Source organism: Oryza glaberrima, chromosome 3 (assembly GCF_000147395.1).
Source record: "Oryza glaberrima chromosome 3, OglaRS2, whole genome shotgun sequence".
In the NCBI taxonomy this organism is placed as follows: Eukaryota; Viridiplantae; Streptophyta; class Magnoliopsida; order Poales; family Poaceae; genus Oryza; species Oryza glaberrima.
Genome location: NC_068328.1, coordinates 28327957 through 28353634, shown reverse-complemented (window position 1 = coordinate 28353634; position 25678 = coordinate 28327957). Strand labels below are relative to the sequence as shown.

The 25678-nt window shown below is 45.2% G+C and overlaps 5 protein-coding genes across 5 annotated transcripts; 2 read left to right on the top strand and 3 right to left on the bottom strand.

The window, feature by feature from the left end:
- Positions 1 to 4436: 4436 nt before the first annotated feature.
- LOC127765200 (mitogen-activated protein kinase kinase 9-like) lies at positions 4437 to 5468 on the bottom strand. The gene has a single exon (XM_052290046.1). The coding sequence runs from the start codon at positions 5466 to 5468 to the stop codon at positions 4437 to 4439; it is 1032 nt and encodes a 343-aa protein (XP_052146006.1).
- Positions 5469 to 8067: 2599 nt separating this feature from the next.
- LOC127766394 (mitogen-activated protein kinase kinase 9-like) lies at positions 8068 to 9123 on the bottom strand. Its single transcript, XM_052291444.1, has one exon. The coding sequence runs from the start codon at positions 9121 to 9123 to the stop codon at positions 8068 to 8070; it is 1056 nt and encodes a 351-aa protein (XP_052147404.1).
- Positions 9124 to 10728: 1605 nt separating this feature from the next.
- Positions 10729 to 15320, top strand: LOC127767174 (NADH dehydrogenase [ubiquinone] iron-sulfur protein 1, mitochondrial). The gene is made up of 5 exons (XM_052292423.1): positions 10729 to 11381; positions 11638 to 11884; positions 12186 to 12480; positions 13132 to 13506; positions 14050 to 15320. Exons 1-5 carry the CDS (start codon positions 10760 to 10762, stop codon positions 14947 to 14949), a joined length of 2439 nt encoding a protein of 812 aa, XP_052148383.1. The 5' UTR covers positions 10729 to 10759; the 3' UTR covers positions 14950 to 15320.
- Positions 15321 to 17350: 2030 nt separating this feature from the next.
- On the top strand, positions 17351 to 18460 carry LOC127767085 (uncharacterized). The gene is made up of 2 exons (XM_052292306.1): positions 17351 to 17729; positions 18212 to 18460. Exons 1-2 carry the CDS (start codon positions 17367 to 17369, stop codon positions 18383 to 18385), a joined length of 537 nt encoding a protein of 178 aa, XP_052148266.1. The 5' UTR covers positions 17351 to 17366; the 3' UTR covers positions 18386 to 18460.
- Positions 18461 to 18537: 77 nt separating this feature from the next.
- LOC127767084 (phragmoplastin DRP1C) lies at positions 18538 to 24265 on the bottom strand. Its single transcript, XM_052292304.1, has 16 exons — positions 23969 to 24265; positions 23793 to 23856; positions 23579 to 23683; positions 22929 to 23030; positions 22255 to 22305; positions 22112 to 22173; positions 21702 to 21792; positions 21483 to 21547; positions 21211 to 21405; positions 20993 to 21112; positions 20759 to 20829; positions 20395 to 20620; positions 19961 to 20011; positions 19632 to 19860; positions 19198 to 19337; positions 18538 to 18937 (listed from the first exon to the last, which is right to left on the bottom strand). The coding sequence occupies exons 1-16, from the start codon at positions 24104 to 24106 to the stop codon at positions 18812 to 18814; spliced, it is 1836 nt and encodes a 611-aa protein (XP_052148264.1). The 5' UTR covers positions 24107 to 24265; the 3' UTR covers positions 18538 to 18811.
- Positions 24266 to 25678: the final 1413 nt, after the last annotated feature.

Below are 25678 nucleotides of genomic sequence, written 5' to 3'. Positions count from 1 at the left end.
TTTAATTGCTACTCGATGAACATTCCATGATGAACATGCATGATTAATTTAATTTACTAAAGCAAACGAAACAGTGTCCTGATAAGGTCATAAACCCAGCAAATCTCGGCCAGATTGGCGTGCTAAATAAAGTTCCTGATCACGGTCGTGCCTGTCGTCCTACGGCGCCTCACATTTCTTCTTCTTCATCATCATCATCTTCTCTTCTCCATGGTTGTGCTAATTAAACTCAAAACGCAGCTCTCCATGCTGACAGTCTGACACTGACCTGCTGACTCAACCTCTCTCTATCATCAGTATATCTATCGTCTTTCTTTTTCCAGTCGTATTATTACCTTTAAGCAATCTCTGTCTTGGGAAATATCTCCTGCATTTATTATGCATTCTATATTGAGCTTTACCTATTGAAATCTACAAGTTACACATCACCTTTCATTATAGATGCAGTGTTTGTTAGTGACGGTGGTTGCAATCTCCAAATGTGTTATTGAATCAGATTCTCTGCCAGCTAATTTATCCCTCTGTGTCAAGCAAAGTAGATAGGAGTATCTCTTTACCAGTTTAGCCATACCAGACAGTAGGAAATGATCAGGAATGTTAAGATTTCTTCAGTGGAATAATTTTAGTTAAATTATTATGCACTTGTGAGAGGCTGCGATAAAAAACAACACGCACACATGGAGGGTTGAAGAGACACTATGTACGTTCTGTGTATTATTGCCAGACTTGAGTGGGAATATAATGGATTCTTTTTCCGAATTACGCGAACTACAACACATATACTCACAACGTATGCGCAAACTCACCCCTATGAGCATCTTCGAAGACTGCGCCGGTAAATCCTTGAGATTGACAAAGTCAGCACAGGCGCCTCGCTGTCACCACAGGCACCTCACTGTCGACGAGTACGTCGCCTACCACTGATACTCACAACGCACGCGCACTTACTCCTATGAACGCACGTACGTCACCACAGGCACCTCACTGTCGACGAGTACGTCACCTACCACTGATACTCACAACGCACTGAAAGCACAATACCATTAAATCCTGGAAAATTTGCTCCCATGGGGAGTCGAACCCAGGACCTTAGATGCTACCGAGGCTCTTGTAACCACTAGGCTAAAGGCCCTTTCGCAGAATATAATGGATTTTAATCCCCTGAAAGAGAATATTACCATATTTCTTACGTATCATCTAATAGTTATTCTTTTCTTTAAAAAAAGTTGTATTAATATATGATATATCATACTACAAGCATATAAGTTCAAATTCGATCTCTATAAGTTATGACAAATAAACAAACTAAATTAACTAATATGCATATATTTATAGTTAGATTTATTTTTTCTGTTACAATTTATAGTAGTCGAAGTTGAACTTAAATGTTTATGAAATATATAATGTCAAAATTTTGATATGACTAGGATATATCGTGAAAAAGAAATTGTGTTGTAGTGCACGATGAAAAAACATGTGTAAAAGAGGACTGATGTAACTTTATACTATAAACCAACACATTTACTAAATTTGTTATGTTCCACTATATTTACAGATCAAGGCATTCCATTAAAAACTTCTTCCCTGCACCCACCAAATGCGAGCACACACATAGAAACCTTAACGCCACAGAGACTAGCATTGTTGCCCTTTGGTCCCTCTTCCTCTTTCTAGTAAGCCGCTGGTAGAGAAGGGATTGGGGGAGAAGGAGGGGGAGGGGGGGGCACAGGTCTTCTTTCTAGTAAGCCGCTGGTAGAGAAGGGATTGGGGGAGAAGGAGGGGGAGGGGGGGCACAGGTCTGCAGGCTGACATGTGGGCCCCACAGCATGTGCAGGGGATCTCAATTGGGGGGGGGGGGTCCACCCTTCCAGTAGATCTTTAGGTTTTTTGCAAAATAATTTATTTTGTCTTCTCATGTTATCGTTACGGCGGTGGTGATTGTGGATTTTCTATCGGTGATTTCTTTCATGAGGGTGTGATTGGCTATGGGCTTCGTGTCCATGGTGTTGTTGCATGGCTAGAGATGATAATGGTGTTCTATGGAATGACGGTGCTCTAGCGTGCGCTCTCTCTCTCTATGCTTTACGGGTGGTCCATTCGACACTGATGAAGGGCTTGTGAGGGTTGTGGTTGCATCGACGGATCGCGACGCAGAAGTAGAGATTTGATTCGAGATTGGGACATTGCTTCGCCGATGTTTTTTTAGCGGTTCTGTGGATCGTTCTTTGAGACGGATGGCTATTACGACCTTCAAAAACCCTTGTGCAATAGGGGTTCGCTCAGATTTTACTTGGTTCTCTGTTTGTCCTCTCTTCTACTGGTGATAGGATTGACAAAATGTGGAATATCCCTGGATGTGATGGATGCGGTGGAGAAAAAGGTTTTGATAAATTTGACTGTAATTTTCGTTTTTTGCATGGTTTTTTGTGCAGGTTCTTGTTTTTATTAATATAAGTAAGGTACATATCAAGGCAAAGCATCACTAGTTAAATTACTCTAGTCAGTACTTCTAGTCAGCTTTCAGTGCCACGACTGCAAGCGATAATATCCTGGACCTGCGTACTGCTCTATGCGTCATGGAGCGTCTCACGGCCTGACACGTGTAAGCTGTAACTAACTAACTGTATTGCTCTACTCCCTCCGTCCCAAAATAAGTGCAGTTTTGTACTATTCACGTTCAACGTTTGACCGTTCGTCTTATTTGAAATTTTTTTATGATTTGTATTTTTATTGCTATTAGATGATAAAACATGAATAGTACTTTATGTGTGACTAAATATTTTCAATTTTTTCACAAAATTTTTAAATAAGACGGACGGTTAAACGTTGGACATGAATATCCACGGCTGTACTTATTTTGAGACGGAGTTAGTAGTATAACTAACTGGCGCGCGACAAAACCCATGATTCATCGGCACGGACGTTGACAGTGTGCATGCAGTACTTAAAACTGCGCTACTGATTAGGCTACGATGTGACATCTGCTAGCGACTGAATAATGATAGCAATCGCATACTTCGTCGTGGAAGTTTCGATGGAATTTAGCCGTCGATCCGGTGGGTTGTTAGTGCCGCTGCTAAATAATCCGTCGAGGTACCATCATAAGCAATAGAAAATTGAAACGAAGCAATCAAAACTAACTTATATGTTAAACTTTCATATCTATATTGTTAGTAGTAGTAATTTAAAAGTCAAGACTAAAAATTGAGTATGGTGACAAAATCTAAAATCAAGTTTAGTTTTAAATTTTTGAAATTTAAACGATTTCGGCTAATAAGGCTGTGTTTAGATCTAAAGTTTGGATCTAAACTTCAGTCCTTTTTCATCACATCAACATGTCATACACACACAACTTTTCAGTCACATCATCTCCAATTTCAACCAAAATTCAAACTTTACGCTGAACTAAACACAGCCTAAGCCAATAAACAAATGATGAAACTCTACTTTGACTACGACGTGCAATTAGGGTTGGTGGGTAGTACCAGTAGTGAGAGCGATCAGTGTCAGTTTGTTATCTGCAAGATTGACGGCGAGAAGAGCCAAGGGACCGTGAGACGTAACAGGTGACGGCTTTGCTGAAAATGACATCATCGGATCTCGCGGATATACAGCTTGATGATGACTAAGGGTGCGTTCGTTCATTGGGGAATTAGGTGAGAAAGCCCATCGTATTCCACGCGCACGCTTTCCAAACTACTAAACGGTGTATTTTTTTTAAAAAAAATTCTATTAGAAAGTTGCTTTAAAAAATTATATTAATCTATTTTTGAAATTTAAAATAGTTAATACTCAGTTAATCATACACTAATGACTCACTTCGTTTTACGTATCTTTCTAATATTCTCAATCTTCTTCTCCTCAAACTCACCCTAATTAACGCGTCAATGCAACGTCATATAATTCTTGGATATGTAATATGTTCAATGGACTACTGATATCTGAAACCTGATGCGTGTTTTCAGATAAGGATTGCATCTCTGAAGATGGAAGAAATTAAGATAGCATTTTCAGAGAGGCGGCTGGAATTAACCTTCTCTTTTCTTATAATATAGTTCCCCCAAAATGAAATTCAATTGCCAGAGCATGCATGCGTCAAATGGCTGATGACACTGACATATATTCTCTTCGTTTTAAATTAAACCAACATTAAGATTCGTATTATTTAGATGTATCACATTTTCTATACTATTTTAGTTTATTTTAGAACGGATGGAGTACAGAGTACCACATACAAAATGAAGTTAAATGCTGCAATCATCTTCAGTAAGTTACAGCAAGTGTTAAATTCGAATTCAAATTTAAATTCGTGAAAAAAGGACATGTACATAACAATACTATATTCTTATATTGTGAGATGGAGAGAATACAATTATATGATTTGTCAGTAACTAGGCTAATCTCAGTGCAAGGCCTGAGGCGGCGGCGCTGCCAATTCACGCTCCGGCCACTAGCCGCCGGAGCGCGAGCTTGGACGCCGCCACGTCCCTCCCGGCGACGAACTGGTGGGTGAGAAGATGCGCGGCGGACGGCCGCTTCGTGTGGTCCTTGTGCAGGCACGCGGCGAGGAACGCCCGGAGCTCCGGCGAGGCCGCGCCGTCGGGCAGCGGCGGGAGCTCGCCGAAGCAGATGGCGCACATGAGCGCCGCCCAGCTCGGCTTCTGGCCGGCGGGGAGCAGCGGGTAGCGCGCCATGAGGAGCTCCAGGACGGTCACGCCCAAGCCCCACACGTCGGCGGCGAAGGGGTCGGCGCCGTCGCCGTGGAGCTCGGAGTCGAACCGCTCGGGGCTCATGTACGCCGCCGTGCCCTCGTACTCGTACGCCGCGCGGTGCTCGCCGCCGCGGCGCGGGGGGACCACCTTGGCGATCCCGAAGTCGGCGATCTTCACCTCGCCGTCCACGCTGACGAGGAGGTTGCCCGGCTTGATGTCGCGGTGGACGACGCGGCGGGCGTGGAGGCACGCCAGCCCGGACAGCGCCTGCGCGGCCACCTCCGCTACCGCCGCCTCCGGGAACGCCCCGGCGCGGGCCGCGACGGAGGCGAGCGACCCGCCGTCCACCAGCTCGAGCAGGAGCGCGACGTCACCGGGGCAGGAGGTGGCAGCCGCCGCCGCCGCCACGACGGAGTGGCAGCGCACCACGTGCGGCGAGGCCGCGCGCCGCATGACGTCCGCCTCGGTGACGGCGGCCGCGCCGTGGTCGCCGCCTCCGACGCCGCCGTGCAGCACCTTGAGCGCGTACACCGCCGACGTGCGGCGGTGCACGACCTTGTACACGGCGCCGCCGTTCCCGCGCCCGAGAACCGCCACCCTGTCGAAGTCCGACATGCGGAGCTCGCCGGCCCTCGCCGCCGCCGCCGCCGACGTCGAAGCCGGCGCGGCCCGGAAGTTGGCGGCGCCGGCGCAGGAGGGGAGGTCGAGCGAGATGTGCAGCTGCGGGAACCGCCTCTCCCTAATCGTTAGCGCCATTTCTGCTAATCCTAATTAGCCACTAACCACAGTGGTTAGCACCACACTAAGCTACACAAATCGTTTGTGATGAAATGGATTAGTAGGGAATAGATAGAGGTTGGCTGCCCATATATAGCTAGTTACTCACTCCTAGCTGGTAACTACATCGAACTAATTTTATCATTTGAGCTGATTGTGCCAAGACAGTGACCACTAACTTCACCCATTTTTTTACTAATCCTTTTTATTACCCTTGATACTCATCATGGAAAGTGACATTGTCACATAGAACTTTCTAACCAAGTACAAGTAAACAAAGAGAAGGTTCTCTGTTCCAATAGGGATATCTCCAAACTCCAACTCCAGACACCTTGGGATCTTTAATTTCTCCCATTAGCCAGTGAGAATGTAAGACTAAGACGTTGCAATGTGACCCACAGTTTAATTAACGAGATTGATCTTTCCGCCGTCATCATAGAATAATCGTTAAATGGGGTAATTAGGGAGAAGATCCTTGGATAATGATGAGAGATTACTCGGTGTAATTAATTAGCATTTCTTAAGCAATGTGCTAGAGTTATGTTCTGTATTTCTGTGTATAAAGAGCAGCATGTTGTATCAGAGCTAGTATTAGTCAACAGTACTAATAATCAGTAGTCAAGAAAGCCGCTCAGTTTGCAGCGTGCGCGTCTTGATTTGCTGGTGATGTATTCATGTTTGTGTGGGCGCCGTGTATCACCAGTCATGACCACGGTTTTAATTGAGCGGTAATATAATTTGTTTCAAATTTGCACGATGCAAAACAATTCTTTAACAAAAAAAACACGAGGATTATACAAGTATATAATCTAGCAAATGTATAGAACATATATGTACCACGTACTCCCTTTATTTCAAAATAAATTAACCTAAGATGAAATGTGACATTGTTAAGTACAAAGTCACGTTCTATTTTAATTTGATTTATTTTGGAATGAGGGTACGAGCATAGCCTTAATTATAATACGTGGGCCCATGTTGCAGTCAACAAACAGTAATGTATTAGCGACGGCAGACAGACCCGCACCGTATCATTTGCAATTTTGCGCTAAGTTCGGTAAACATGTTAGTTTCATTTATCATTACCATACTAGTAAAACTCTTTATGTTTATCAATACTGAACAGTGTACTTAAAATGTCATTACCAATAATGTACGCCGTATCTATCAAAATATCAAATGTACCATATCATATTATACCAAAGAGAGAATCCATTATATGCCACTGACTTTGTCACACGTCTACGATTTGCCACTAACTTTGTCATGTTATACAATATGCTATTGACTTTTGTTTAACTTCTATGATTTACCATCACCGTCCGGTTAGCCTCCGTTAGTACTGTACAAATTTGTCGAAATGACCAAAATACCCCTAGGACAAAAACTTCCAAAATTTGGATAAAATAATCGAAATATCAGATTTCAAGTTTTTGGCCAAATTTTGGATGTTTACAATCCTAAGTTTATAATATGATATTTCGATTATTTTATCCAAATTTTGGAAGTTTTTGTCCTAGGGGTATTTTGGTCATTTCAACAAATTTGTATAGGTATAACGGAAGTTAACCAGATGGTGATGGTAAATCGTAGAAGTTAAGTAAAAGTTGATGGCATATTGTAGAACGTGACAAAGTCAGTGGCAAATCGTAGACGTGTGATAAAGTCAGTGGCATATAATGGATTCTCTCTATACGAAACAAACATACAAACCACAGGTCTGATCAGATAATTCATGCCTGGAGGGAATAATCTGTCAAACTACCAGTCACAGTAAAAGTTTTAATTTTAATAATTAATTTTAGAGTTAATTTTGGATTTTTTTTCAGTCTATATCTAAAATTTTATCTATAAGTTAGTTTTAGATGCTTTCTTCAACTTTTTCCACGTCATCATTAGCTGAAGCTGGAACTATCGGGGTTGGCTCAATAGTTTATTTTTCTCTTTATATTTCTTAGGAGTTTGTATGATCAATAAAATTTTCTACATTAAGGCTGAGTTCGAACATGCATGTATGGAACTCTTTAAAATGGGAGTCATGAAGACAACCTACTGCTCCCCTATATTTTAATGTATGACGCCGTTGACTTTTGACTAACATTTGACCATTCATTTTATTTAAAAGTTTTATACAAATATAAAAATATTTATATCATGCTTAAAGAACATTTAATGATAAATCAAGTCACAATGAAATAAATGATAATTACATATTTTTTAATAAGACGAATGGTCAAATATATTTTAAAAAGTCAACAGCGTCATACATTAAAATACGAAGGAGGGAGTACAAATTCCTATACATTTTCTCTATTTTGCCATCGATTTTTTATACGATGGAAGAATGCTCCTGAATTCTACATTGTGAGATGCCTTCATTCAACACTGTTGATTGATGGCAAGATCAACTTATTTTCCCTTCCATATACACTTGTTAGCTATCCCTAAGCTCGCTCAATTATGTGCAAACTAACTAAAGTCTTAACTATTCCTATACACTATACTCATGTACTCCGTATATGGTACAAATATACAGCGTACAATTCTACCTACGTTTCCATACACGTGTGCTGCCTCGCTACGACGACGGCGACGAGGCCTCGGCGACCAGCCACCGGAGCGCGCGCCTCGACGCCGCCACGTCCCTCCCGGCGACGAACGGGTGGGCGAGGAGCTCGCCGACGGACGCCCTCTCGCGGTGGTCCTTGCGCAGGCACGCCGCCACGAACCCCCGGAGCTCCGGCGAGGCCGCGGCGCCGTCGGGCAGCGCGGGCGGCTCGCCGAAGCAGATGGCGCACATGAGCGCCGCCCAGCTCGGCTTCTGCCCGGCGGGGAGCAGCGGGTACCGGCCGGCGAGGAGCTCCAGGACGGTGACGCCGAGGCCCCACACGTCGGCGGCGAACGGGTCGTAGCGCCCGCCGTGCGCCTCCGGGTCGAACCGCTCCGGGCTCATGTACGCGGCGGTGCCGGCGTACGGCGGCGCGCGGTGGTCGCCGGCGCGCGGGGGGAGCACCCTGGCGATGCCGAAGTCGGCGAGCTTCACCTCGCCGTCCGTGCTGGCGAGGAGGTTCGCCGGCTTGACGTCAAGGTGCGCGACGCGGCGGGCGTGGAGGTACGCCAGCCCGGACAGCGCCTGCGCCGCCACCTCCGCCACCGCCGCCTCCGGGAACGCGGCGCCGGCGCGGCGGCGCGCGACGGCGTCGAGCGAGCCGCCGTCCACCAGCTCGAGGAGCAGCGCGACGTCGCCGGAGGCGGAGGCGGAGGCCGGAAGGACGGCGTGGCACCGGACGACGAACGGGGAGGCCGTCCGGCTGAGTATGTCCGCCTCCGCGTCGGCGAGCTCGCCGCCGCCGCCGGAGTGCTGCACCTTCAGCGCGTAGAGCGCGCACGTCTCGCGGTGGCGAACCTTGAACACGGTGCCGCCATTCCCGCGGCCGAGCACGGCGACCCTCTCGAAGTCGGCGAGCCGGAACTGGCTGGCTCGGGACGCCGGCGTCGACGACGTCGACGCCGCGGCGACCGGCGGTGGGCATTGTCGCCGGGCGGCCGCCGCCGCATCTTGGAAGGGTACACGCGACGGGACGTGCAGCGAGAGGTTCATCTGGCTAAACCTCTTCTCCCTAATTAGAGCCATAATCCAAAGCGGTTAATGACTAATCGTGATTAGCTAACTAACTGACCTGTGCTTGACACTGGATTAGTATCTGGCTGCTTATTTATACGTGTCAGAGAAGCACACTGGATCGTATGTGTTCCTTTCACAGGTTTGTGATGTGTAATTCCATTTCTTTTCGTTTCCATTTTATTTTTATTTTTGAAATGGAATGTTCCACCAAGTTTGATCCTGCACCTATGAGGTTGCTGTGTCATTTAGAAGGTTCTCAATAAGAAATATAATTTATTAGTAGTACAATACAATACATTAAAGCCGTCTCTTGATTAATTAACAGGCCACTGCCGCCCATCAGAGATTAACAAAACGTTCTTAATCAGGTGACGTGGAGGAACATGACCATTAATAGGATGGGATTACTTGAAAGACAGTTCTTAATCTGGTCATTACAACGGCTGGTTGCCATGTTAACGCGCACGAGTAGATATTTTTTGAGAACTCGCACGAGTAGATAGATCAGGATTGATTCAGTTACGACTTGAAAAAATGATTTATTACCGTGCAACGTGTGCAGTCAGGCGTGTCACTTGTTGGATTATACTTTACTCGTTTTAAGAATGCAGCACGCCATGACGCAACTGTACTGCTTTGATCATTTTATTAAGGCCTAAATACTGTTTAGGCAGCTGTTTGTTATGTGCTGAGAAAGAGAAGGTGACATTGGCGGCCGGTGTCATATCATCAAGAAGAAGGGAAATAAAGAGACTTCAATAGGGGTAGCAAACTAGCAATCGACACCGGGTAGAATATTTGGAAAACAAAAGGAGATAATCCTTTGACACATCATCAGCTGCCGCTTAAGCAATCGAGGACTTCAATTGACATAAACAGGCATTGGTCCTTGCTCGAGTGTACAAATCTCACTCCGATTGTCCTCTTGTGGTGACGGCTAGTTGGTACAAGATGGCCTTCGCTGGGTTTAGTTTTGAAATATTTCTTTCAAACTTTCAACTTTTTCATCACATCAAAACTTTTTACACACATAAACTTCTAACATTTCCATCACATTATTCTAATTTCAACCAAACCTTTAATTGTGGCGTGAACTAAACACAACTCTTGTTGATGGGCGGCATCTTCTCGTTCATTCTCATTCTCTTTAGCCCAAAGGTGTGAATGGAGTTAGATGTGTCAGCTGTCGATTTTTTTTTCTTCTCAACAGTGAGGTTTTTGTTATAATTGTTTTTGCTATACCAAATACGAAATGTCGTACTATCTTTTGTGCAGGTTAGAAAAAGAATAGCGTGGGTTAAATATGTACATCCAAATTGGACAGAAGAGAACCAACCACATCAAACTGTGCTGGGTCTCCACTTTGGGGGAGTCCGGCTCCGGCCCATTTCCCCCGTTGACGCCCAAGCATATACTGCCATCCGGGCCCCACCCTACACATCCCGCACCCCACCCCTCTCCCTGCGTTCCGGCCCCACATATCTGGCCCCACATGCAGTCTCCACCGCACCTTACCTTGACCAAAACCTCGGGGGACACGTAGCAGCGGCCACCACCACACCACACACACTCGAGAGACCCGCCTCACCTCGCTCCACATCCCCCTCAATCTTACTCCGTCACTGACACGTGGGCCCGACGAGCCATGGACCCACATGTCAGTGACACAGGAGCGGTGGCACCGAAGGTACGAGAGGATCTCTCTCACAAATCCATCTCCTCCAACCTCGCCGCACCAGCCAAGGGCAGGAGGCTCCCCCCCCTCTCCCACCTCCCCGCGATCCCATCGCCGCCGCCGTCGCCGTCGCCGCCGCACGCCGCCGCCGCATCCGTCGCCGCCATGGCCTTCTTCGCGAGGGCGATCCGCCACTCCAGCCCGTACCTGCGCTCGCGCGCTCCTCCCCCGCCCGCGGTCGCCGCGTCGTGCCGCTGGATCTCGCCGACGGCGGCGGCGGGGTCGCCGGAGGCGGGCGCGGCGGTGGCGCCCGCGGACCCGGAGACGCCGCCCCCCAGGGAGCCCGTGGGAGGGGCGCGGGTGGAGCTCCCCAGCAACCCGGAGGACGCGCTCGAGGTGTTCGTGGACGGGCACGCCGTGCGGATCCCCAAGGGGTTCACCGTGCTCCAGGCCTGCGAGGTCGCCGGCGTCGACATCCCGCGGTTCTGCTACCACAGCCGTCTCTCCATCGCCGGCAACTGCCGCATGTGCCTCGTCGAGGTCGAGAAGTCGCCCAAGCCCGTCGCCTCCTGCGCCATGCCCGCGCTTCCAGGTGAGCAGTTCGATGCGGACGCGGCGTCGCGCTTCGCGGCCATTACTCTCTGTTGAATTGGGGTTTGAAACGGGCAATGTTGGTGTCGTTTGCAAAATGTTAATGCCTTAGTCTCTCGGATCCATCTTTGTGTAGATTTGCCTGTAGTCTATATTGGCTAGTGATAGTTGGACTAATTGAATGATTAGTAGAGTGTGTGCGTTTATCTAGTAGGATTTGCAGGAGTTCTTAACGTTGGAGCGCCTTGTTGTAATAGGGATGAAGATTAAGACAAACACGCCAGTAGCAAAGAAAGCCAGGGAGGGTGTCATGGAGTTCCTGTTGATGAATCATCCGCTGGACTGCCCAATCTGTGATCAGGGTGGGGAGTGTGATCTCCAGGATCAGTCTATGGCATTTGGGGCTGACCGTGGCCGGTTCACTGAGATGAAGCGGTCCGTTGTGGACAAGAATTTGGGCCCATTGGTGAAGACAGTGATGACCCGTTGCATCCAATGTACAAGGTAATGTTTTTTTTTGCTTTTCAGTAGATTTGAATGAGTATCCACTTAAAGAGGTTTACTGCTGTTCAGTTTTGTCTATTGTCTGCTCCCTCTGCTTCCTGTGAGTACTATGTTCTTGGACAATAGATTTAGGAGCTGTCTGTACAAACTTGATAAGTTCAAACTTTGAGACCAAACATGTTCCTGATATATTTTCATGCTGTGGTAGCTTATCATCTTATATCAAAACAAAATATTGTCTGGCTGCTTCTTCAAGCTACCCTTGGCCGGTTTGTAACTTTGTATTTCTTGAAAAATGAAGGTGCGTCAGATTTGCTAGTGAGGTTGCTGGTGTTCAAGACCTGGGTATGTTAGGTCGTGGCAGTGGTGAAGAAATTGGAACATATGTGGAGAAACTTATGACAAGTGAACTCTCTGGAAATGTTATTGATATCTGCCCAGTTGGGGCCCTTACATCCAAGCCATTTGCATTTAAAGCTAGGAACTGGGAGCTGAAGGGCACTGAAACTATTGATGTTACTGATGCAGTAGGTTCAAACATTAGAGTTGACAGCAGAGGTCCTGAAGTTATGCGTATCGTTCCACGTCTCAATGAGGTTCGCTTATTGTCCACTTCTGTTGTAAATTTGACTTATTCTATGATTTTTGCTGGTAATGATCTACATTAGGATCATCGGATCATTTGGTTGTGGTCATGTGTTCTAGGGAGTAGGAATAGTACCTATTGTATGCCTATGATTACATTTGCCTTTATTGCATGCATGAGGCAGTGTCATGTTTCCTTTTTGCCGTAAGCCACCTCACTCGGTAAATTTCTCTTTGCTATGTTAGTAGAGTATTTCTGTTTTTCTTTGATTAGTCAAGCCACAGACAAATGAATGGATCATTTTTCGTAATGCACCTTACTGTTTCTTGTCTCAGTCCGGATCCTAGAGCTAAAAGATATGGACATCTTGTAATGTTTCTCATATTGATCAATTCATTCCCAATTTCAGCTGTGTACATAGTAAAACTGATGATAAATAAACGTGTTGTACACACTTCTAACTCAGTAAACGTGTTGTACACACTTCTACTCAGTAAACATGTTTAAGGAATTACAGTGTGGTCGTTTGGACATTAGTTGTCCTCATTCTAGCTTGTGGATGTTCAACAGCGTGTTGATGAAACTTTTTCCCTTCGTCTGTTATGTCACATCTGTCTGAAATAAACACTGAGTAAGCTTCCTGTTTTCGTGATACTTGCAGGATATCAATGAGGAATGGATATCTGACAAAACACGGTTTTGTTATGATGGTCTGAAGAGGCAAAGACTAAACGACCCCATGATCCGTGGTACTGATGGCAGGTTTAAGGCAGTGACATGGCGGGATGCTCTCGCAGTTGTTGCTGAGGTTTTGCAACAAGTTAAACCAGAAGAAATCACTGGGGTTGCTGGTAAACTTTCTGATGCAGAGTCCATGATGGCACTGAAAGATTTTGTTAACAAAATGGGTTCGGATAAGGTGCTTTGTGAAGGAAATGGTCCAAGTCCTCCTGCGGATCTACGTTCTAACTACCTAATGAATACTAGCATTGCTGGGCTTGAGAAAGCTGATGTCTTCCTTTTGGTTGGTACACAGGTAAAATCTTGACTATACCTTACCTGCGGCTATTATTTACTGCCAATTTTTCTTGAATGCTTCACTTCTCCAAGAAATGCTGTGTAATTGCATTGCCTCATTTTTAGCATTGTGGCGGCTTATCTCTAGCACTATGCAGTTTCATTTGACAACTTTAGGATATTGCACTACTAGAAAGCATCCTTTTGGAGTCATGATTCCTGCAAGAAGTTTTCTACGGCTCAGCAGCTAGCCTGCAACTTGCCCTTAACTGTGGGTTATTTCCATATTGACATGCTTTTGCAACAGCTATTCTGTATATGGTACTATGCTAATCACTATGGAATTGATGTTTCTTAAAAACTCAGAAGCTGTTTTGCAACCTTCAATCACATGGAAACACCTTGCCTACATTCCATTTTTAACAAGCTTGAAATATATTGTCAGGCCAAAAAAATTGAGACATGCATGCAGCCATTCACATTTTTGGTGTTATATTTTGCTCTCTTGTCCTGTTAATGGTGCCTTTTCTGCACATATTTAATTATCTATTTCATGGAACAGCCAAGAGTTGAAGCTGCTATGGTTAATGCAAGAATCCGGAAGACTGTTAGAGCGACACAAGCTAAGGTTGCTTATATTGGACCTCCAACTGACTTCAACTATGACCATGAGCATCTTGGCACTGGACCACAAACCCTTGTTGAGATTGCAGAGGGTCGGCATCCCTTCTGTTCAACTCTGCAGTCTGCTAAGAATCCTGTCATCATTGCTGGGGCCGGGTTATTTGACCGGGAAGACCAAGATGCCCTTTTCTCAACGATAGAGACTGTAGCCAAAAAATTCAATGTGGTTAGACCAGACTGGAACGGGCTTAATGTTCTATTGCTGCATGCTGCACAAGCTGCAGCGCTTGATCTTGGTCTTGTTGCTAATCCTACAGAGAGCATCAAGTCCACAAAGTTTCTGTATCTGATGGGAGCTGATGATGTAGACTTGGACAAGGTTCCGGATGATGCATTTGTTGTTTACCAGGGACACCATGGTGACAAGGCTGTGTATAGGGCCAATGTTATCCTGCCATCATCAGCATTCAGCGAGAAAGAAGGCACCTATGAGAACACCGAGGGATGCACTCAGTGGACAATCCCAGCTGTTCCTACTGTTGGTGATGCTAGGGATGACTGGAAGATCCTCCGTGCTCTCTCTGAGGTGGCTGGGGCTCAACTTCCTTATGATAGCCTCTCAGGTGTGAGGGACCGGATTAGCATGGTAGCACCAAACCTTGTGCATGTAGATGAGAGGGAGCCGTGCACTATTTCCTCTGAAGTGAAGCCTCCGGTAAAGCAACAAGTGAGCTCTACTCCATTCAAAACTGTTGTGGAGAACTTCTATATGACTGATGCAATCACAAGAGCCTCAAAGATAATGGCCCAATGCAGTGCAACCTTGTTGAAGAAGTGAAATCTACACCTTTCGGAAGCTATTCATCGGCAGAAAAGATTTTAGTTCCTTGTTTTTGCTCCAAATTTCCCCAGTTGTTGCATGCTTGGTTGGAAATTGGAGTATAATTTGGACTGCCCTTAGATTTGAAGAGCAGCAAAACTTGGTCTGTGAATTTTTCTTGTGTATGAGAAGCAGAGCATACTCAATAAGCTTGTTGTCCTTCTGAATCATGCAACAGCCACAGGCAATAATTTTGTTCCTTTTTAGTTCTTGCTCTGTTTGTTGTGAAACCAACTTTTCTGGAAGCAAGCAAAAGTGCAAAACTGCGAACATTTTCTAGTCGAGTAAATTGTTAAAGTGGCGTTCCTGGCCTTGTTGTTTCGTTGATAGGTCGGTGGTTTGCAACATTCCATTTGTTATGTTAAACTTGGTGGTGATCACACAGTTCAGCAAATTTTGCATCTTTGATTTCTTGAATGCTGTTATCCTAAGTGCAAGCAATATTCCTCACCTGGCCAAACGTGACAACGTACTATACTACCGTTGAATCTAGAATTTGCTGGGAAGCTGAGAACGCACTGTCTCCGCTCTTAAAAAAAAAAACAATCTAAAACAGTCCCCCGTCCTTAGAAAAAGCCAATCTAAAATAGGATGCGAAATTTTATTATCTCATACTCCCTCCGTCCTTAAAAATGCTAGGATGCTGATATTTTTTTGACGGAGGGAGTAATACAGTTCTAGAATTTGCTGCGAGGATGGGAACCAATGTTTGCTGTCATCTAGAATCTACATGGCGTTAATGTATCACGGGCTCGGTGTATTTAGGCCCTGTTTAGATCTCATACTAAAACTTTACACCCTGTCACATCGAACGTTTGAACACATATATAAAGTATTAAATATAGGTTAAAAATAACTAATTATACAGATTGCGACTAATTTGCGAGACGAATCTTTTAAGCCTAATTGCTCCATGATTTAACAATGTGGTGCTACAGTAAACATTTGCTAATGACGGATTAATTAGGCTTAATAAATTCGTCTTGCGATTTACTGACCGATTCTGTAATTAGTTTTTTATTAGTACCCGAACACCTCTTACAACACCATATATAATATCTAATGTGACACGTTAAAACTTTACGCCCCTGATCTAAACACCCCCTTATTCTACTGTCCCATGAATCCATGTCTCCCTGACGGCAAGTCGGCAACCCTTAGAAGGTGAGCGAGCTAGTGACCGATTTCCGTTTTTGACGGGGCTCGGTGTGTCGGGCTTGGTGGATTCAGCTTCGGTGACATTGATATGGCAAGTCACCAGATGACATACCGTGCATGTGAGCCATCCAAAACGAATCCAACGTCTGCTTTAGTTGGGCCCGCACGCAGGCAAAAAAATCACCGTTTTCATCCCCGTCGGCCGTAGCGGAGACGTACTGGCAGGAGACGGCGCCCCCAATTGGACGCGCGAGCCAGCGGGGAGAGTCGCCGCCACCGTGACCGGAGAGGTGACAGGCCGACGAGCTTGCCGCGAGTGTGGAGGCGGTCGGGCAGCCGCTGCGTGAGGCCGGGGCCGGGGCCTGCCGTGCTGCCGTGGCTAGAGGCGCATGGAGGCAGCCGGCTGGAGGTGCATGGAGGCGACTTGAAGTCGACGAGGTCCAGCCGCCTCCCGGTGTGGAAGAGGTGCGCGCCCCTGTGCTTCATCAATTTTGTTGTGTGTTCCCCTTTCGGTTGGGTGCTTTGGCTCTGTTGCTCGATTAGTGCTAGTTGTTGGATCAGCTAGCATATGTTCAGTAGAATTGGCGAGATGTAATTAGCTAGCATATTTTACAGTTGGGGAATGTGGGCTGCACTTGTAGAGCGAACTGAGAAGTAGCAGTAGGAAATAAATACCAGTAGGAAATAAATACATCAGGGTCCTCGCGCAGCCACCACCCGGTCCCCTCCCCAGTCGCGGCCGCTTGGCGCGACGGCGGCCTCCAGCTAGCTCGCGCGGCAGCCTGAGGCGGGCGAGGGGAGGCGTAGCGGCGAGGCGGCCTGTCGCTTCTCCGGCCTGGTGCGGCGACGGCTGCCAGCTAGCTCACGGCGGCGGCTTGACGCGGGCGAGGGGAGGCAAAGCGGCGAGGCGGCTGTCCGGTCCCCTTCCCACTCGCGGCGGCACGGTGGCCTGGCGCCTCTCCGGCCTAGCGCAGGGAGACGGCGATGAGAGCACGTGAGATTGGGGCGAGACTGGAGGAGACGTCGTCTAGCAGGAAGGGTAGTGCGTGGGGTGAAAACGGAGTCCTACAGGTGGGCCAGCGCAACGGACCGTTGGATTAGTTTTCAACGCCTCAGATTGCTCCAATGTCACACCGTGCCATGCCATAGCAAAGTCACCAGATCTGAATCGGCCTTATCCACCAACGAGCCCACCCCAACCCACACCGCGCACGCGCATGCGCAACCGCAGCATCACCAGCATGGCGTTCCACGCCCACTGCGCCCCCGCCGCCAACCTCTCGCCGTCCCCGGGCCCGTGCCTCCCGCTGCGCCTGCCCCGTCGCGATCGCGAGCTCCCTCGCCCAGCTCGCGCCGCGCTCCAGCGCCGTCACGCCGTCGGCATTGTGCGGACGAATCGCCGCCGCGGCGCCGTCGCCTGCAGGAGGCGGCGGGTGCGGCACGAGGAGGACGAGGAGGAGGAGTACGGGCACAACGAGGAGATGGCGCGGTTGGAGCGGTACAGCGAGGGCGCGCGCGACCAGGCACTCCTCGTCAAGGCCAGGGTCGACGACGAGGTGGAGGTCGTGCTCGTCTTCAAGGTAGAAGCACTGCACTACCACTGGCAGAGCTGTTCTATCCATCCTAAAATAACCCAATCTAATAAAGCATGCGATATATCATACTACACTGATTTGGATAGTCACATTTCAGCACTATAATTTTGAACAGTATAGATGTGTTATATTATATATTAGATTTGTTTATTTTAAAATGAGGAAAGGACAATGATTCTAAGTCTAAATTCAGTTTAGGATGTGTAGGTTTATTTATTTTATTTTAGAATGGAGGAAGGACGGCAATTCTCAATCTAAATACTACAGTTTAGATGTGTCATGTTCTCTCAGATTTGTTCATTTTAAAAGGAAGAAAGAATGTCCGGGAGGCGATTCGGTGACTGATCTTTTTTTTAAATACAGTTTAAGATGTGTCATAATTCTCTTAGATTTGTTTATTTTAGAAGGAAAGAAAGAACGTCCGGAAGGCGATTCGGTGACTGATTTTTTCTTTTGTGTGGGCACAGGGATTCTCGTCGAGGCTAAGCGGGAGAACGGCGGCGGATCCGGCGATGAGCGTGCTGCCGGAGAGGGCGATCATACAGACGGTGGACGTGGTGAGGGGCCCGTTCGATCCCACCAACATCGAGTACCTGGAGAAGGATCTTCAATGGGACGACTTCAAGAGCCGCCTCCCTTAGCAAAAAAATGTAGCTCTTCTCAAATCTTAAATGTAATCACTTCCAATATGACAAGGGATTGCAAAAAAGTGTAGCTCTTCCAAGAAGGTGATCCTTTCAGTTGGCAACAAGGCATCTAAAATCTCTCATGGTATATCAGTCGAGGTGCTAAATCAACAAAGAATATATATCTGCATTCATATCAGTGTGATCCTAGAGGACCAGCTCATCATCATCAACATCATACAAAAAGGCCAAGATGGCCAAGGAAATATACTTGTCTGACAAGGTAGAAAGGACACTCGCATGAAAGAAAAAAAAAAGAAAGAATAGTGTACGGATCTCCATGTGAATCCAGACGTAAATGGAATTAGAGCATTCTACGGCAATGATCTGTGTGTCGCAGATGTATTGTCTATCTCTTCCAGCTGTGACTTCACTAACCGATCATTTCCATGCGACTGAGTCAATCTCGTTCCGGGCAGATTTGTACAGCTCTAGCCTCTTGACTAAGGAATCCCTCTTCTCCATCAAAGCGGGATCCTCATCCAACATCGCGCTGAGCTGTTTCTTCTGCGTTATGGAAATAAAAAGCAAATGGGGGGAAATGCCTTAGTATGCTGTCAAAGTTCATATAAATGTGCAAATCAAAGCGACGCAAGGATAAAACAAGAAAATTTTCATTTAGCCACAAATACAGTGTACATATATTTTGAAATGGATGGTTAATATTTTGAAGTAGTGTAATTTACTCGATATTAATTATGAGCCAACTTTCTAATCACTATGAAACACATTTTTTTTTTTAGTTTTGAACTAAGGTTAAAACATACCTCCTTGCTTCCCACATGAGCATAGAAACGGTTAAGCAAGTTTCTTTTTGCCTCTTTCACTTGACAGTGCACCACAGCTTTTGGAATGGTGTTCCTCAATGTTTCACAAACCATGTTAATGTAAGATGATACATTTGACCCTGAATAAAACAATGATAATGTTATGAATATAGGTAGTCTAGTACTTTGACGATTTAAATAATAGTTCGCATTATTGTTGTCATCAAAGTTCACATATGGTCAATATCTTAACATATTTGCTAGTGTCAGCACTCAGCAGAACGTGAATGGCACTAGAACCCTATGCTGCATCTCAGATTCTGCTTATAAGGTCAGTTTGTGAAGGACTTTGAGTGGCCTTTCTGTTGAGGTCTTAGAACAGTTGACTCAATTAATTGTCATTAAAGAAACAAAATAAAATGTTGAATTATTACCGATTCTTCTCAAATGGTTGTCCTGATATCTGTCATTGGCTGGAGTGTTATTATTAGCCCCCTTATCTGGTTCTGTAGGAAGTTTTCTGAAAAATTCTACAGTTAGGTAGCTGGCCTCCATCTCAACAAGACGAATAACTGTCTTACGGCCATCCTCACGAAATCTTTCCAGGCTTTCATTTGCTGCAGCAGCTATATCTGTCTGAAGTGTTGGGAAACGCTTCAACTCCTGTGACATCCAAGGTAACCAATGCAGTCAAGGCAGGAGTGTCATTGAGTGATCAATAATATCTACTCAAGTTCACTGATAATTGAAAATCAACACGAACCTCTGTTGCTGCAATCGATCTACGAACAAGCTCCTTCAAGACCAAATGAACCTGGCAGATATGAGAACATAATTAATCAAATGTAGTGAACAAAACAGACCTAGTGCAATATGGCTTGACATATAAAAATGCCCCAAAAGCACTGGAATCAAATGCCTTCCTTTGTTGAATAAACAAATGGTACATTCCAATTTAATCCTCTCTTTCCGCGATTGAGCACTTGATGAACTTAAGCACTCATATTCACTACTCTGACAAGAAGCTCGTCATGGTTCTGCAATCTTCTCATATTATGTTTTAGTTGTTCAACTCGGGGAAAAATGTATATATTGGATAAGAAAAGGCTAGTTTCTGTAAGTCATTGGAACAGGATCCTACTTGCTTAATAATTAAATTAAAAGTGCCTGAAGAAGATCTATTGATGAGAAGTATACCGCATCAACTGAAGCTTCCGCTGGACCCCTGAAGTAGTGGAGTGAACTATCTATGAGCCTTCTGTACCCTTGCTCAGGGGCAATCAAGTGGGGTTGATAACCATCAGCCTCTGAAATGACTTTTCGAACATTTTGCAATGAAAGATGCTTATCAAATGGAAGCTTTTTCAGTGCTGCTGGTAATTGGTGGTCAAAGACACCATAAATACGATCTCCACCTGGCCGACTAAGAGAACAAAAAACAATTGAGTGTTATTAACATGCCTGTACATTCTTTGCCATTCATCTATGGGACACTATTTATCAATATATATGGCATAAAAAGCAACAGCACTCAAGAAAAGGGCCTAATAAAATAGCTTACCCGCCATCTAAGTGCTCTTTAAAAACTCGGTCAAACGCACGACACATGTCCAATATTGTGTAGAGTTGTGCCTGTAGATTATGAAAGTTTATGAGACAGCATGATGTAGACATGGTTTGGGAATAGATAATGTGCTAGGGTGCCATTCAAATGAATGTTGCAGGTTGTGGCACAAACAACATGAACCTGAACACTTGCAGAAAGTTACAACAAGCAAAGTACGGTTTTTCTTACCCCAGCATCACCTCCAATTGGCCTACCAAGCCGATCCAACTCAGCTTCAATTTCATCAATTGTTTTGTTAATCATGGCTATAATACTTGGAATTTTTGCTCTGATCACAGCCTCTAAGTGCTGAATGTGTAAATAGAAGTGTATCAGCAGTCAGCCTTTTCAATCCAGTTATTTTTTGGGGAGAGGGAAAGTACACCACAATAGCAAAACGCCCTGACCTGAGACAGAAGCTTAGCAAGGTACTCTGCACCCATTTTATGTGCCAAGTGACCATAATCTGGGCTACTTTCAAAGTACTCCTTTTCTTTGCGTCTTGCTGCTAGCATGTCAACATTCCTGTTGATATCAGCTTGTGACCGGTTGACAATTCCCACCCAGGGGTGTTGCAAACGGTACTGCCTCCCTTCAAGTACCTAGGATTACATGGCGTTGAAAATGAGTGCTATGTCCATAGCGTACAAGAGTTAAGAAAAAATGACAAGTCACATACATCGACAGCATTGGTACCCTTATCCATCAAATCAAGCTTTGTCAACACTCCAAAGGTTCTGTCACCTAAAAATATTATGAAATAAATTGTCAACAGATAAGAATGGAACAAGACAGATCACTGCAATACTGCTGTATGGCAATAAAAATAAAATATGCATAAAATTGTCATATGTGAGAAATATTTGAAATGCCACAGTGAAGATAATACAAAATGTACCTGAAGGATCAACATCCCTAGCAAGCTTGATAGCATCTGATGTTGCTATATCTTGATTAGCTGGAGATATGGCCAGTATGATAGAATTTGGCTGAAGTTTCCAGAAAGAACAAATGTCACAACAAAAATGACCAGTTTTAATCAGAACATGACCAAGCAGAATTTGCAGCATATAGAAATACATTAAGTTATATTAGCATGACCATATGACAGGCAAGAAAATAAAATAATAATGTTTCTAGACTTGACTCGTAGTACCCACCCCAGAAAAAAGAATTGTCACACAAATAAACATTAGACAAGTATAATAGTAAAGCTTAGAATTGATATGGCAGGGTGGACGGTACTCATTAAGTGAATGTAGTGGAGCTCAAATAAGCATGGCACTAATGGCATGCAAATTCTTTTACCTTATCAACATAAGACCGAACCATGTTTTCAATATCTTGGACAATAGATTCTTGTTGCCCCTCTGTTAATAAAAAGTTCGTGTCACAGACAATCACATAAAAAGAGTATGCATAGAAAACTAGAAGCATCCAAGAAAACATACCTACAGCAACCTTCGTCAATCCAGGAAGATCAATAAGTGTCAGGTTTACAACTGCAAGAAAAAGGGTGCAAAATTTTATGACAAGGACTAGGATCTGCTGAGCACAAAACGTCTCTATATAACAGGTAATATGCTGCAGCACAAGCACAATGTAACTACTTTCAAATTATCATAATTTGATTATTTGTTCCTCAGGGTTAAGAAATAGGTTTCCAGAATGATTCCTTTTACGTACACCTTTTGCATTGTTTCTATAGTCAATATTTTGATGCATACAAAGCAGGGTCAATTATTAATATCAAACTTGAAAGTTTGAAGTGCTAATATCAATCTGCAGAGATGCCTCATACAGTTTGGCGTGATTAGTTTGAAAGGACCACAATGGAGAGCAGAGCAAATATACATTTTTTTTTCTAAAAGGAAACATATACCAGCTCTCAAGTTCTGAAGAATTATAAGGGATAAATCCTGAAAGGGGTCCAAATGTAAAAGTAATAGTAGAAATTATCAGTCTACATCTTCTTGATCTCAAATTTCATCCACAACGTACAATTCTTAAAATTTACAGGCATTTGGGGGAGCTGAGAGCGAGTCAGCGAAGCAGGTTCTGTTTGAATGAAACATTCATGGTACACATCACATACCAAAAGTTCAAAACAAGCATCAAGACTTACCATGTGGAGAATATATACTCAAATGGATGGGAATATTCGATATAGCTTTCGTTTTTCCAGTAATGCGATCGGTTTCATCAGCAATCTCTTTCCTAACAGCAGCTGCAATTATACAAAGAATTTAAATATTTTTACTGAACATCTCTTGCAATACATACAACCAAAAGAGGGTCCAACTATAAAATAGCCTTTGAAGTCTCACCAATAATGCATCAAGCTCAAGCATAGTAAACAACACAAGAAGAGGTTTAAACAAGAAGCAAACATTAATTACAGTACATAGCTATGTGAGGGCATCAGTAATGAACTGGAAAACAACTTTGCTCAGATACTCACTATTATTCTACAGTGATTGTGAGATCTACTCCTAAACGTCATTAGTTCCTTAGTTCACACTGCATATAGCAATGTGTGGATGCTAATTGTATATGTTCTTGTTTTTTAGGATGATAGGCAAACTTCTGTGAGCTAAACTATAACCAGGGAAAGCGGTATCCTGATATCCTCCTTGCTGATCTCTCGTGGAAAAGTCTACTCGTTGGAATTAAGACAGCTTTGAAGTTTGCACAACACAAACTCTAATAAATGAAATTGAATACACCAATCAACCTGCTGGACTGCAAAGCACAAATATGGCAATGATCCCTTACCAAAGTCAGTGAATCGCTTCCGCGGGGCGTGGAGGAACTCGGCGTACTCCTGCCCACCCTCCGTCTTGTGCAGCTGCAGCACAAGAGGCCTCCTCGTCACGATTCCTAATCAAACCGAGAGAATGCGCATTAATCCCTCGCAAACCAAGCCGATCCAGACGAAATGGCGCGCGAATAAAGAAAAAAAAAACGAGCGATCCAGCGTCGGCATTACCGGATCCACGAGGCAGGAAGTCCCTCCCCACTATGCTCTCGAGCACCGACGACTTCCCGGAACTCTGGATGCATCACAAACGCAAACCAAAGGGGGGTGAGCGCCATATCCAGATCTGGCCGCCATGGCCGTGGATCTGAGAGGTAGGTACGAAGGGTGGTGGCGAGCACGCGTACCTGGCCTCCGACGACGGCGACGGAGGGCAGCGCCTCCCAGAGGGAACCCCCCTCGCCGCCGCCCCCGTGGTCGCCGAGGACGGTGCACGCCCGCTGGATCCGGTTCACCAGCCCGATCAGGCTCCCCATCGTCGCCATCTCGGGCAAAGCCCCCAACCGCCTACCCGCCCAACGGCTCTGCGCGACGTCGCCTGTAGTCTCCGGCTCGCCGGCGGCTCACCGGAGCACGGCGGCGGCGGCGGCGGAGGGTGGGATCTACCGGAGAGTGGAGAAGCGGAGGCGAGAGAAATCGAAGAAAAAAAAATTTTTAGTACCAGCGGATTTTGAAAGCGAGGCCTATGTAAGCTTCGCGAGGAGAGGCGGTGGTGGTGGGGATGATGAACGCTGCGTGGACCGGGTGTTGGTGCACCGGGATGTGTGAGCCGGGTCACTGCAGGTGGGGCCAGGGTTGCAGAGGAGGACTGCAGGTGGGCCCCAGGGAGTGGGAGAGCAGAGGAGGCGTGGGGGTAGGGGAGGTTTGGGTGGACCGGGTGCATGGGACGGAAGCCGTTGGATTCGCGTTGGGAGGGAGCCGACGGGGGGAGTGGTGGTGGGACCATGATGTCTGGTGCGTGACGCGTGAGCCGCACCTTACCTGGGAGGCTGGAGCGTGCGCTCACGTTGGATGGGGAATCGACGGTCACGGTGAGATCGGCTAACGTTCGGAAACAGCCGAGAGGAGTGGCGAAAGAGAGGTACTACCTCCCTACAAAATATTGGAGCTTTCCTATATCTTACTATTATTAGCTTCATTCTAAAATATAATGATTTTTAAATTATTTAATTAAAACTAAGATTAAGAAAGAAAACTTTAGTATTATGAATACTAAGATAAGATGAGAAAACATTTGAATGGGTGATAATTAATAGAACAAATACTATTATGAATAGTGCAGCAAACCAATTTCATATCATCTTACCTTATATTATCACAATCTCAAATATAGTTACTTTTGGGTTACGTAGGTGGACAAGCATTTGTCCAAGTATAAAACCAAAAGTTCTCGAGGAATTAGAACTAATGGCCCTTTTATTTGGAGGAAACCATAATAATTTTAGAGGATTTCAACTCTATGGAGAAATTTCCCATGACCTTTGAAACAAAGGATTGAATCATATCATATCCTTTAAAATTTCTATAGAATGAACAATCCTATCATAATCTTATGTTTTGCACTTGCATTCCTACCATAATTTTGTGTTTTTCCTATCCCTCCGTTTTTCCATTCCTACAATTCAAAGAAGCTCTAAAGGAATGCTCTAGATCAACTGTTTAGATGCCACACAGTAAGAGAGAAGCATAAGCGCAACTCCAACAAACTATCTATCTTACTCTTCGAAGCAAAATTTGACAAACTTAGATAAAAAAATCCTCGAACAAACTTGCCAAGCCAAATGACTGGCCAAAATTCTCACTTGGATGGCCAAATCTAACAAGTTGATAGCCTCATCGGTTGTCCATATTCCCTAGTAAGTCGTTTTGGCTTACTAGGGAATAAAAATTAATTTAAAGGTAAAATTTTTATACATTTGTTCGTAGCGATTTAAGCTAATATAAAAAAATTACGTTGAAAATATCTTAAAATCAAGTTAAAAAATTCAAATTTTGGCTTTTGTTTTGACTCATTAGGCCGACCGATGGGGCACACCTCCCCCACCTTCTCTCTTCCC